This window comes from Arvicola amphibius, chromosome 12 (assembly GCF_903992535.2).
Source record: "Arvicola amphibius chromosome 12, mArvAmp1.2, whole genome shotgun sequence".
Taxonomy (NCBI): domain Eukaryota; kingdom Metazoa; phylum Chordata; class Mammalia; order Rodentia; family Cricetidae; genus Arvicola; species Arvicola amphibius.
The window spans coordinates 154,382,032-154,395,762 of record NC_052058.2 but is presented as its reverse complement, the minus strand read 5'-3'; the positions used below and the strand labels follow the sequence as shown (position 1 = coordinate 154,395,762).

The 13,731-nt window shown below is 43.8% G+C and overlaps 1 protein-coding gene and 1 long non-coding RNA gene across 3 annotated transcripts in view; one reads left to right on the top strand and one right to left on the bottom strand.

Annotated features, from left to right (window-relative positions):
• The window catches only part of Tmc3 (transmembrane channel like 3), a 43,859-nt gene extending 35,308 nt beyond the window's left edge, over window positions 1-8,551 (bottom strand). For both annotated transcript variants that reach the window (XM_038313577.1, XM_038313578.1), the window contains exons 1-3: window positions 8,463-8,551; window positions 7,212-7,358; window positions 661-736 (exon numbers count right to left, since the gene is read on the bottom strand). In XM_038313577.1, coding sequence (XP_038169505.1) covers window positions 661-736; window positions 7,212-7,358; window positions 8,463-8,551 — 312 coding nt within the window. The remainder of the gene's footprint in view (window positions 1-660; window positions 737-7,211; window positions 7,359-8,462) is intronic.
• Window positions 1-13,731, top strand: part of LOC119802578 — a 68,584-nt gene that overhangs the window by 41,057 nt on the left and 13,796 nt on the right. The gene's annotated exons all lie outside the window — the stretch shown is intronic.

Sequence of the window (13,731 nt, the reverse complement as noted above, 5' to 3'; positions counted from 1 at the left end):
CTGCTTGACTACAATCAGTCAGGACTTGACTACAATCCTAAATATTCTTTGGGTCCCCATAAGATTATTAGCACCCCTAATCAGCAGAAAGTAGCCTAGAAAACTATGCCTACATCCCCCCCACCAAGAAAAATGGATTATGGCTGTTTGCCTTTGCTTAGTGTGTTGGTTACAAGTTGTTATGGATAATAGTCAGGAAAAATGCTAAACAAAGGAGATTAGATTCAGAGTCTTGTTTTGACAAGAAAAAAGGGAACTGCTGTGGGATAATGTTTTTGTATATTATAAAGATTTGTCACTCATATTAGTTTAATAAAACACTGTTTGGCCAGTAGCCAGGCAGGAAGTAGAGGCAGGATAACCAGACCAGGAGAATTCTGGGAAGAGGAAAGGCAGGGAGTCAGTCATCAGCTAGATGCAGAGGAAGCAAGATGAGAATGCCTTACTGAGAAAAAGTACCAAGCAATGTGGCTAAACTTAGACAAGACTTATGGGTTAATTTAAGTTGTAGGAGCTAATAGGCCAAACAGTTTGTAATTAATATAAGTCTCTGTGTGTTTCTTTGGGACTGAACAGCTGCGAGACCAGGTGGGACAGGAACTTCTAGGTTCTGGAGACAGTAGCAAATGAGGCCAGCTGTGCCCCATGTGGGCTCTTTACCTCTGCTCCTGCTGCTTGGTAGCCTCGCGTCCTAGTCAACCTCCCTTCAAACTTCAGCACAATCTCTTTTGCTCGTCTGAGAGAAGAAAAACAAAAGTTACCACAACTTTCCCACATTCACCAGTTTTCAAAATATGTGAAGGCAGAGCAGGAAAAAAAAACCCCACCAACTGATACAGGAGTAGAATTAAAATATTTCATTTCCTGACTTTTGCTAATAAGAAAATGCCTTTTAAACTATTTTAAGGGTTTGGAGCATTTCGGAGAAGCTTATTGCTCTTTCCGAGGACCTGAGTTCTGTTCCCAGCACTTACGTGGTGGTTTACAGCCACTTACCATTCCAGTTCCAAGGGGTTGGATGCCCTCTTTGACTTCCACAGACACCTGTACACACATCATGGTATATATAAAATCATGCAGGTGTGATTGAGCTACACACACACACACACACACACACCTCACAATTGTCATCACATTTTTGTGGATGAGCTAATTGAAAATAGTGAATTCACACCAGTTAGTTATGAGTGAATTTCTCCAAGTGTTTCTCAGCCAGTAGCTGACTGGGCATCATAGGCTTTGGGTATTCCAAGAGTACCCAATATACCTCAGCTCCTCCACTTGACAGCTTGACTCTTCCAGGCATTTCTTTTTCTTATGTTTCTTGAGATTTTATTTTTATGTATATGAGTGTTTTTCTGCATGTATGTCTGTGTTCCCCATGAGTGCAGTGCCTGTGGAGGTCAGGGAGTTAGAATCCCTGGGACCAGAGTTATAAGGGGCTATTGTATGTCCTGGGAATTGACCCCAATTCTCTGTAAGACCACCCTCTCTCCAGCCGCTTTTAGTCACCTTTTTAGTCGTGAAAGGCATACCTTTTTTCTTCAAGGAGCCTGCTTCAAGAAAGGGACATTGTCAAGTTAATGAGTGTAGCAAAGTTGTGTTTACACGGCTGTGAACCTGACCCAGCTTTGACAAATGACTCACTGATCACTATATTGAATCAACCAGAGATTTTCACTTAAACATATCATCCTTTTGTTTTTTCTTCAAGACAGGGTTTCTCTGTGGAGCCCTGGCTGTCCTGAAACTCATTCTTAGACCAAGCTGGCCTCAAACACAGAGATCCATCTGCCTCTGCCTCCCCACTGCTGGGATTAAAGGCATGTATCACCATACCTGGAAAATTCTTGAATCTTAAAAATGGACAGAATTTGGAATTGGGGAAATTTTATTTAGTCAAAAAACGCTCTCTTTACAGGAATGAAAACATGAGTTTAGTTTCCCAAATCCACATAAAAATCCAGGTGTGATGGTGACCACTTGGAATTTCAGTACTGGAAACAGTCTGTTTGGTGAGGCTGATTTCATACAAGTGAGACACTTGTCTCATAAGATGATGTTGAATCTTGAGGCATGGCACCAGATGCTGTAGCTTCCACTGTATGTGCACAGATGAGTACCTGCTCTCTCTCTCCCTCCTTCCCCTTCCTTCCCTCCCTCCCTCCCCCCACCTCACACACACACAAGTATGCACCTGTATATGCACTCAGTAGGCCAAATTCATTGCGATAGTTATGGTTAAAATAATAATTGATTGAATAGCAGGATTGGCCAGGAGTGTTAGTATTATGAGCTGGGCTGATGTCAGAGGCTCTTAGAGATGCACATTGTTGAAATAAACTAATGCTGTATCTCCGCACGGCATAGATATGCACACCCGCAGACCAGCAACGACAGACATAGACCACTGAGGGGTTACACTCAGTGTTCTAGAGCGCAGTTCCTCCCACTCAGTCAGTTTTGCGGGTGTGATAGGTTTATTTAATAGGACATTCCTGTATGTGCGTCCCCAAACTGTCCTGATAACACCCACTGGATACAACTCCTTTAGGGGCACAAGAGACAAGTCAATTCCCGTTTCCACAGACAAGGTGACTTCCCCAAATTATTACTTTACCAAATCCTGGATTTTAGACTTCCTTCCCACTAATTGCAATACCTTCAATTATACTTTGTTTTTGTTGAGTCTGGATCTCGTGTGTGGCTCAGGCTGGCCTTGAACTTGCTATACAGCGAAGGATGATTTTGAATTTCCTCTTCTTCCTGTCTTCACCGTCTGAGTTTTAATGCCCTCTTTATTGTAGCTTACCACCCACACTGGCTCTACTGTGATCACAACTACAGGTACAGAAAGAATGAAAGTTGATGCCCTAGCCCATACCATGGCCATCACATTAGGGACATCTTTCAAACATGCATACAGCACGCATGCAAAATAAATAAATAAATAAATAAATAAATAAATAAATAAATAAATAAATAAATTTGATTAAATACCGTAAAAGTCAAAACAGCAAAGAATGTCCTTGTCTTATTTGTAACTTTGTTCCTTGCACATATTTTTTGCACTCTTATTTTGGGTCAAGGACAGTGGAAATGCATGCATCAAAGGGTTGTCCTTGAAGGACGCCCTTCTCGGTAAAGATGAACCAGCTGTCTGGATGCAGCGATGAAGAAGAGGGTGCAGCAGCTCTGTGGTGGAGGATGACAGGTGTGGAAGGATGAGGGAGAGCAGCAACAACACAAGCCCAGTTACAGAAAGCAAGTGTGCGCTGTGTCTTGGCGGACACCAAGCTTTCCACAGGTGTTGAGTCCCTCCTTGATGATTCCTAAGCCGTCAGGGTTCGGGGCCTTCTGCACCCTCCATAGGCACCAGGCTAAGCCTCAGTGGGTCCAATTAGTGACGTGGTGCTCCAGCAGCTTTTCAAGGTGAAGGGCAAGAGAAGCAGGGCACAAAGGAGTGTGGCTGTCAGCCTGAAGGGGCCGGTGGCGGGGGAGTTGTTGGGTGGGGCGGCCTGTGGCTGACATTGCTGGTGCTCTGGTGTGTCAGGCGGCGTGACTGAATTCACCAGCCACCCATGTCTGTGTGTTATTCCTGAAGTTATCTGAAAGGATGGTAAGCATCTCTCCCGCTCTGGTCTCAATATTAAAAAAGGTTAAATCTGGGCTGCGGAGAGGGCTCAAGGGAGTGAATTGCTGACTTACTTAGGATTTGTTTGTTTGGTTTTTCTTTGTATTTTGTTTGTTTGTTTGTTTTTCAAGACAGGGTTTCTCTGGGTAGCTTTGGAGCCTGTCCTGGCACTTGCTCTGAAGACCAGGCTGGCCTCGAACTCAAAGAGATCCACTTGCCTCTGCCTCCCAAATGCTGGGATTAAAGGCGTGCGCCACGACCACCTGATTTTAGTTAGAGTTTTATTGCTGTGAAGAGACACCATGACCATGGCAACTATTATAAAGAACACATTTAATAAGGGTGCTGGCTTACAGTCTCAGAGGTTCAGTCCATTATCGTTATGGGGGTGAGAATGGCAGCATGCAGGTAGTTGTGGGGCTGGAGCTGAGAGTGCTCCATCTTGCACACAACAGGGAGTCAACTAACAGACAGTAGCACTGAGAGAGTTTAAGCAAAAAAGAAAAAATACCTCAAAGCCTGCCCCCAGGGTGACTTACTTCCTTCAGCAAGGCCATGCCTCCTAGCAGTGCCACTCCCTTTGGGAGCACTTCTTTTCAGACTACCACAATGCTTACCATGTTAGCATGAGAAAAACTTAAAGTTGGATACCCAACCCAGGTAAAAGCTGGGTACAGCAGCTTATATTTGTAAGCCTAGCACCAGCTGGGTGGAAGAGGAGACAGGGTACAAAGAACTCAATGGCTGGTTGGTCTAGCTGGAAGAGCGAGCTCCAAGTTGTTGCATGAGAGACTCTGTCTCAAAGAATAGGGGGGAGAATGACAGAGGAAGACCGCTGCCATTAATGCCCTGACATTGCTAGTGCATACATAGGTCAACTCTTGTGTGCTCCCCCACCCCCTCCTCTCTCTCTCTCTCTCTCTCTCTCTCTCTCTCTCTCTCTCTCTCTCTCTCTCTCACACACACACACACACACACACACACACAAACACACAGTTTAACTTTCCATTTCTCAGGTAAAAACTATCATTTCTGAATGGTGTTTGAAAGTTCCAGTAAAACTTATCCTTCTTTAGTTTAAATTAATTGCTCTAACGATGATTATATAAGATCTCTATGGTTCAACATAAGAGACCTGGACTTGGGGTGAAAGCATTTAGTTTCTTTAGTTTTAAATTTATTTATTTATGTATTTGATATCCCAGCCACAGTTCCCCCCAACTCTGCTCGTCTCAGTCCCTCCCCTCAAACCCCCTCTGTTCTCAACCCCCAATCCACTCTTTCTCAGCTTCTGTTTAGGAAAGGGCAGGTCTCCCATGAGTATCTACAAAGCAAGGCATATCAAGTTGCAGTAAGACTAAGCACCTCCCCATGTATCAAGACTGGACAAGGCAATCCAGTATGAGGAATAGGGTCCCAAACGCTTGCAAAAGAGTAAGAGACAGCTCCTGTTCCCACTCTTAGGAGTCCCATAAGAGGACTAAGCTACACAACTGTTATAAACATGCAGAGGGCCTAAGTCAGTCCCATGCAGGTTCCCTGGTTGTTGGTTCAGTCTCCGTGAGCCCCTATGAGCCCAGGTTGATTCTGTGAATATTCTTGTGGTGTTCTTGACTCCCCTGGTTCCTATAACCCTTCCTCCTCCTTGTCGTCTACAGGATTCCCCAAACTTCACCTAATGTTTGGCTGTGGGTCTGGGTCTGTTTCCATCAGTTGCTGGGTGTAGCACCAATCTGGTCACAGGAGACGGACAGACCAGGCTATGTATCTGCTTTTGCTAGGAGTCTAAACTGGGGTCTTCCTCGTAGATTCTAGGGAGATTCCCTTGGGCCAGGTTTTTACCTGACCCTCAAATGTTCCCACTTTCCAGTAGTCTCTTTCAGGGCTCCCCCCCCTCCATTGCCCCACCCCAACCTGATCTACTCAACTTCCTGTCCCCACCCACCCTTAGTACTCTCAAGGAATCTCTTCTATTTTGCCCAGAGGGTCTAATTTAAAGCTGATCTCAACACTCATGGTGGGGATGGGGGGCAGGGGTGGAGAGTAGGGGTGGGAGTTGGGGGTACGGGCAGGGGCAGGGGCAGGGAGGGGATAGGAGGGCTAGGGAAGTGTGTGTGGGGTATTTGCTCAGGCTGCTTTCTCAATCACTCACTCTCAATTAGTCTTTCTCATCAGACACGTGGGCACATTGCTACGCATTCTCAAAGGATGAAGATGATGAGAACCAGAAACAGACATTCCGGGAAGTGGGCAGAGGAGAACCCATGCTAGCCTTCCGAGAGTGTAGATGTCTTTAACCAGAGAGGCATGTTGATCAGACTGGGAGTCAAGTCCCCGGAAAGAATGATTCGATAGGAAGATGCCCCAGCCTGATAGATGGGAGGTGTGAAGGGAAAGCAATGAGCACCAGCAGCTAACAAATCACCGTGGTTCTGGGTACACAGGAGGTGCCTGAACAGCGGTGTCTAGGGACTGATGCACAGGAAATTTATCCTCTAAATATAACGTTCACCATCACAGCTCAGTAACATCAGTCATGAAGGGATCTGTGACAATCATCCCCTTCTTAGGCATGCATATTACATATTACAAACACATTACATGCACATTGAACACATAACTAACACCCACAGTGCTTAGCACATCTCATGTTCAATAAGCTCAAACCTCAGGAGTTCAAACTTAAGTGGACAAAAGGATGAAGCTGAATGAATATTAAGACTGCTTGGGGCCTGGAATGTCATTCAGGGGTCGAGGATGGACTATTAGGTGTGAAGCCTTGGATCCCATCCCTAGGGTCACAGGGATGAGAGGAGACAGGGGGTAGGGGAGCCTGAGTTCATCTCCCATACTGTCTGGCTCTGCTGCTGAGAGGTGCCACAGGCCGTGTTTTTGACAGCACTCTGAGGGCTTGACTGTTATCATTTTCAGCAACACTGTTACAGGAGGTAGGAGTCATAGCCTATGCCACTTCAGCTTTAAAGAGAGGACCCTGTATCAGAGAAATTAGGGAGCTTGTCCAATGTCAAACAGCTAGAGATGGAAAGGGGTAGTGTTTGAATTCAAGGAGGGAATCTGTCTTAAAAGTCTAAGCACTTAACTACAAGGAAGGCAGATCATCTAATAGACTCAAAATATATGCTAATAACCTGGTCTGCCACTGAAGAGACCCTTCACGGGAGAAACAAAAGCGGGAGGTGAAGGGGATGTCTCTTTGATTCTGGCTCTCATCCTGTCTCCTGAGAGTTGGGAGACAATGTGAAAAATCTAGTGTTTAGAAAAGAGATCAGAAATTTCAAACTGTCTACCAACATGTGTGCGCGCGCACACACACACACACACACAAACACACACACACACACACACACACACACACATACACACACACGCAGGCACTGTAGCAGCTATGTGATTAGATGATTAGATGGTCCCTTCCAGTATCTTTGGGACTTCTCTGAGTCAGATGCAAGATGGTCACGGTCCCAGCATCTCTCTTCCCCCAGGTTCCATGGCAGGATGCGGTTGTTTATCATAAAGCATATTCTCACTTATTAATGATTGCCATGGAGGACCTTACCTCAGCGCCCGCAGCTTCTGTCCCATGGTCCAGGGTCTGCAACGGATGTTGGCCATGAGATCTTTCTGGAACTGTATATTCTGGAAGATTTGCTCCGGATCATTGCTGTCCCCCGTTTCATCAGCATTAAAGCTGTCATCTGAGTTACTGAATGGAAACGGGGCATCGTGGAGGAAATCTGATTATAGACTTGCTTCCAGCAAAGAGCATCTTTCCTGGGTATTTTCTGCATCTGACTGTCCTAGGGTCAAATGTATGATTTGTGCATGCGTGTGTGTGTGTGTGTGTATGTGTGTGTGTGTGCAGACTGAGATTCAGGAGCCCATAGAAACTCGTTTGTAGGACTCTATTACTTCAGTGCTTGGCAAAAAAGAGTGATTTCCAAGGCAAGAGGCACCAAAGGAGAGAGGAGAGGAGGGTGTCCCACATTTGAGCCCAAGCTACAGGAGCAGCGGTTTCGATAGGGGACACAGTCTCATGTGTAGGCTCACCCAGGTGACCAGCAAGGTTTGGGGGCAGACTGTCCCTTCTCCCACAGACATGTATCACCTAGAGATGCCTCTCTGTTCACCTGTGTTCATTTTAAAGCCAAGACAAGGGAGTTAAGTGAGTGTTTTTTGCAAAGAAAGAATGAATGAAGTGACGCACAGGGCAGACTCCTCGGGGGCATAGCTGCTGCACAGAAAAACACTTGTTCAACAATAACAGGGCCTTTCCCCCAGTAATATTTAATATGTAACTCAATACATTTTTAAATGGAGATGAATAACCTATGGCTTTAGCAAGAGAAAACATTTCCTTTAGCTCTAATTGAGATGTCTTTTATCTGCTTGAAGCAAAAATTTCTCCAGAGGTAGCAGAGGTTTCAGTATTTAACAACAAAAACAACAACAAAGTTCCTAATAAAAAAACGAACACATTCAGTTCCCACCCTCTCCCACTTCTAAGTTATCAGAGACCTTTTCTAGGGACACCTGATTTATCTGAGGTGACAGGTGTCTTGTCTGCTCTCTTCTGACACTAGCACTGAGGAAACAGGGACAAGCCAGAAAAGGCCCATGTGTGGGCTTTTGGTGTGCGCCCCATTGGCCGGCAACAAAGTGAGGGCCGAATATAGCTCCAGTCAAGAAACAGCAGCTTGCTGCTTCTCCCTCTGGGGGAGCATTGCTGTGCTGGACACCCCAGCTCCCATGTGACCCCAGAGCAGTAAGTTTAGGCATTCATTTGGGAGAAACCCAGCAGGGCACTTACCCAAGCAGCAGGGAGTCCTGGTAGAGGTAGCACTGACTGGCGTTTCTCCGGATGCTTCTGTAGCGCTGGGATGCCTTTGAAGTTTTCATGAGGCCTGGTTTGCTGCCAGTGGTCCCTGAGGATACTGAAGGAGCTGGGAGGCTGGGAGCCTGCAGGCAGGGGTCTGTTTCAAATGAGCTTTCGGAAAGGGGCCTGTAGAGCTAATGTGCTCTCCTCCCTCAGAAGCAGGAGCAAATGCCTGCCTGCATCTGGTGCCAGGGACAGAAAAGAAGCCAGAAGGCCAGTCAGGGTCATACATATGTAACAGGGAGGTGGGCGTGCCCACATTGATTGGCTGGGATCTGGACAGTAGGAGGCGTGGCCCAGTGGCCTGGGGTTGACTTGGTTCATCCCAAGGTCTAGCTACAATCTCCTGTGCCCAGACTGGACTCAAAGACTTGCAAACTCCACTGCATCTTACCATGACCGACAGTCAAGGAACGCTTAGAGAGCATAGACAGCTGGGCGTAGTGTTCTTCTGTGACTCCAGAAGAGGATTAGAGACAAGCACACTCCTGCGCAGGCACAGACAATAGCACGCTATTCTTCTTCCCCCTCCCCTTACATCTTTTTGTTTAGGTACTGTGAAAGATGTCAAGCTTACATACAGGTGACACCACCGTGCCATAAACATTTGGCTACTTTCGATGTAGATTTATCACTTACATTTTGCCACAGTTAGCTCTACCCATGTGTTCCTTGACACCGACCATTTGCAAGTGAACTCTAGAAATAATGACCATTCAGCCTTAAAGACTTCCGTGTTCTAGTAATAAGAACCAAATTACTTTAGTGATAGATTTACATGGATTAAGTGTGGACACAACAATAGGTACAAGGACCCCATAAAACTGAGTTTGAGAAAAAAAAATAAGGTTTCTTTTCTAAGGGCTGGAAAGATGGCCCAACAGTTAAAAGAATTTGCTGCTCTTCCAGAGAACCTAAGCTCAGCTCACTAACCACCTGTAACTCCAGCTCCAGGGACCTGATGACATATTCTGACCTTTGTGGACACCTGCAGGTTCCCAGGTTCCTCTCTCTCTCTCTCTCTCTCTCTCTCTCTCTCTCTCTCTCTCTCTCCAAAAAGAAATCCTTAGAAAACAGGACTCTGGAGATCCATGTATGTTCGAGATCAAAAAATAAACAGCCTCAGAAAATTGGGCATCTTGCCCATACTAGGTCTTGGACAAAGGCCTGGAACTCCTCCCTGAGCTAGCCCAAATGGGTCTCGTTCCCTTGTCTCCTGCATGTTTCCCTATTAGCTGTTCACTGACTTCTCATCAAACAGTTCATCCCAACCCTAGGGCCCTCCTGCATTTGTGAACTCCATACACGTTTGCTAGTGAACACCCAGGGCACTTTGCTGCTTGCGGTGAGTCAACTAACCTGTGTGTTGCTGAACAGGATAACGCAGTGCTGGAAGGTATGACTAGGCTTGGCTGACCAGTCTATGACTCCACATGTCAGTGAGTAGAGTTCAGGGCAGACAGCCCAGCAGGAAGGCAGGCATTGATAGCTGCAAGTCTGGAAAAGGGAGAGGGTCTCATTCATTTGTTCCTTTGTTCCTCCCTTGACTCCGTAGCAAGAAACTCCCTCGCTCTAAGATACTGGCCATAGGCAAAATCTCTAGTAAAAGGCAAGAGAGAACTCTAATCAAATGCATGAGTCTCTTTTGTGCCATTGTTTGGATTTAATGCGTTCTTGTGGAGATTGATAAATTAATTAAAAAATAACTGCTAACTTTAAATTATTTTAATTAACATATGATTGGACATAGTTAAGGGGTATTGTGTGTTATATTTATATACAATAAAATGTAAATAGAGTCAAATCAGGATAGTGAGTAAACCCATGGTCTGGAGTGTTTACCATTTCGTTGTGCTGGGAGCTTTCAAAATCCTTTTTTTTCTGTCTATGGCTATTTTGGAGTACACAATAAATTTAAACAAAAGTTTTCCACTTGACAACATTTGTAGGGGGTCTCCTCATGGTTTATTCGGTCCAAAGTCCCCCAACTTTTTGTTAAGGACATGTGACTGAGGCCCTGACAGCTGGTCCTTACTGCCTTGTGGGTAAACTGAGACCCACTACCACTTTTCCTCCCAGGTTCTGCCCGCTTGGGATGCCAGAAATCTGGGCAGAAAGTGCAAATAGAGATGCATCTTTCTGAATGCAGGGATGGATGACCTTTCTTGCCTTCTGTCCCCTCTGAGAGCGTGATTAGAAGCCCAAAAGCTACTGGCTAATTCTGTCAGCTCAGCATTGGCATAGTGATACTACTGAAAAGCCCTCGAAAACTTACAAGTCAAACATTCTTCTTAAAAGGAATACAAACAACATCAAAATGGCTTAGGACTATTATAATAATTTTACACACTGTACGTACTTATAGGGTCCACATGGTGGGAGAAGGAAGGTAACAAAGGGAGAGGAGGAGCGAAGACGGGACCTCTCGCCATGGCGTGTGGGTCCATCATTTCCAAAAACAAAACAGACTACAATTTAGTTAGAAACCCCAGAAGATTTGAATAGAAATCACCAGGTGGCTTAGCTTCCAGGAACAACAAAAAAAAATGTTCATTTCCTACATTGCCGATTAGGTTTCTTTATCCTGCTAAGTGGATTCTATTCTGAGGCCCAAATATCCCTGAGAGCATCTTGACCTGTAGACATTAGTCTGTTCCTCCATCTGCCGAGCGCCTGCTTCTCAGGTAACAGTTTCTAGCCTGGCAGTTTCATAAGAGGGCAGGCTTTCCTCCTCTTGGGATTTAGCTGAATGCCAGTTACCTTGTTTTAGCAACTCTGAAAGCTTTGGTCTGCAGTTGAGAAATGTTTAGGGTCTGTAATTTAGGGAAGGCGGTCAAAACAATATTCAGTCATCTGAGCCACAGCTGAAATGGTTGAGGCACAAGAACAGTAAGTATCCGGCTGTTTTCAGCTAAGAATCATCTAGACACCCAGAATTCATGCTGATACCCCCTGGGGACTGTGAAACTCATGCTCACTTAGAGCAGCAACAGGGACAACAGTGGGCTGGGGAGCACTGTTGTGCAGCAATAAATCCAAAAGAAGGAAAAATCACACACAATAACATTATCAGCAACAAAGGCTAAAATAACAGGAACTAGCAATCATTGGTTATTAATATCCCTTAATATAAATGAACTCAACTCACGCATAAAAAGAGACAGACTAACAGATTGGATGTGAAAACAGAATCCATCCTTCTGCTGCACACAAGAAACACACCTCAACTTCAAAGACAGACATTACCTCAGAGTAAAGGGTTGGGAAAATTTTTTTCCATTAAAAAGGACCTAAGAAACAAGCTGGTGTAGCTATTCTAATATTTAACAAAATAGACTTCAAACTAAAATCAATCAAAAGAGACAAAGAAGGACTTTTATATTAGTCACGGGAAAAATCCAGCAAGAGGAAATCTCAATACTGAAAATTTATACCCACAATACAAGGGCACCCTCATATCTAAAAGAAACATTACTAAAGCTTAAATCACACATTAAACCCTACACACTAATAGTGGGATACTTCTATATCCCAGTCTCACCACTGGACAGGTCTGCCAGACAGAAACTTAACAGAGAAATTTGAGTCATAACATCTGTTAGTTCCCCAAATAACTTAACAGACATCTATAGAACATGCCATACAAACATAAAAGAATATACCTTCTTCTCAGCACCTCATGGAATCTTCTCAAAAATTGATTACATAACCTGTAACAAAGCAAGCCTCAACAAATACAACAAAACAAAACAAAACAAACAAACAACCCCCCCCAAAAAACCCCAAATGGAATAACCCCATGTATCTTATCAGATCACCATGGCTTAAAGTTAGAATTCTACAGCAAGACTAATTTCAGAAAGCCCACAAACACATGGAAATTAAACAATGCTCACCTGTATCATCAATGTGTCAAGGAAGAAATAAAGAAAGAAATTAAGAACTTTCTAAAATTCAATGCAGGAATGGTTCAACATATGAAAATCTGTCAATGTAATTCACCATATAAACAAACTAAAAGAAAAAATAACAACACAGGATCATCTCATTAGATGCTGAAAAATCCTTCAACAAAATTCAACATACCTTCATGATAAAGGTCTCAGAGAAAGCACGAATAAAAGAAACATACCTAAACATAATAAAGGCAACATGCAGCAAACTGACAGCCAACATCAAACTAAATGAAGAGAAACTTAATGTGATCCCACTGAAATCAGGAACAAGACTAGGTTGTCCACTCTCTCCATATCTATTCAATATAGTACTTGAGGTTCTAGCTAGAGCAATAAGACACCAAAGGGAGATCAAGGGGATACAAATTGGAAAAGAAGTAAAACTCTCAATATTTGCTGATTAATTGATAGTTTACATAAGTGACCGAAAAAATTCTTCTAGGGAACTCCTACATCTCATGAACACCTTCAGTAATATAGACGGATACAAGATTAACTCAAAAAAATTAGTAGCCCTCCTTTATACAGATGATAAATGGGCTGAGAAAGAAATCAGAGAAACATCCTTCACAATAGCCACAAATAACATAAAATATCTTGGGGTAACTCTAACCAAACATGTGAAAGACCTGTATGACAAGAACTTTAAGTCTTTGAAGAAAGAAATTGAAGAAGAAACAAGAAAATGGAAAGATCTCCCTTGTTCTTGGGTAGGTAGAATAACCATAGTAAAAAATGGCCACCTTAAGCAATATACAGATTCAATGCAATGCCCACCAAAATCCCAGCAAAATTCTTCACAGACCTCAAAAGAGCAATATTCAACTTCATATGAAAAAACAAAAACCCAGGATAGCCAAAGCAATCCTTTACAATAAAGGAACTTCTGGAGGCATCATCATCCCTGACTTCAAATTATACTATAGAACTACGGTAATGAAAACTGCCTGGAATTGGCATAAACACAGACAGGTGGACAAGTAGAATCAAATAGAAGACCTGAATATCAATCCACACACGTACAAAAACCTGATTTTTGACAAAAAGCTAAATACATAAAATGGAAAAAGAAAGTGTGTTTAACAAATGGTGTTGGCATAACTGAATATCAATGTGTAGAGAATGCAAATAGATCCATATCTATCACCATGCAAAAATCTCAAGTCCAAATGGATCAAAGACCTCAACATAGAACCAACCATACTGAACCTCATAGAAGAGAAAGTGGGAAGTAAACTTGAATGCAT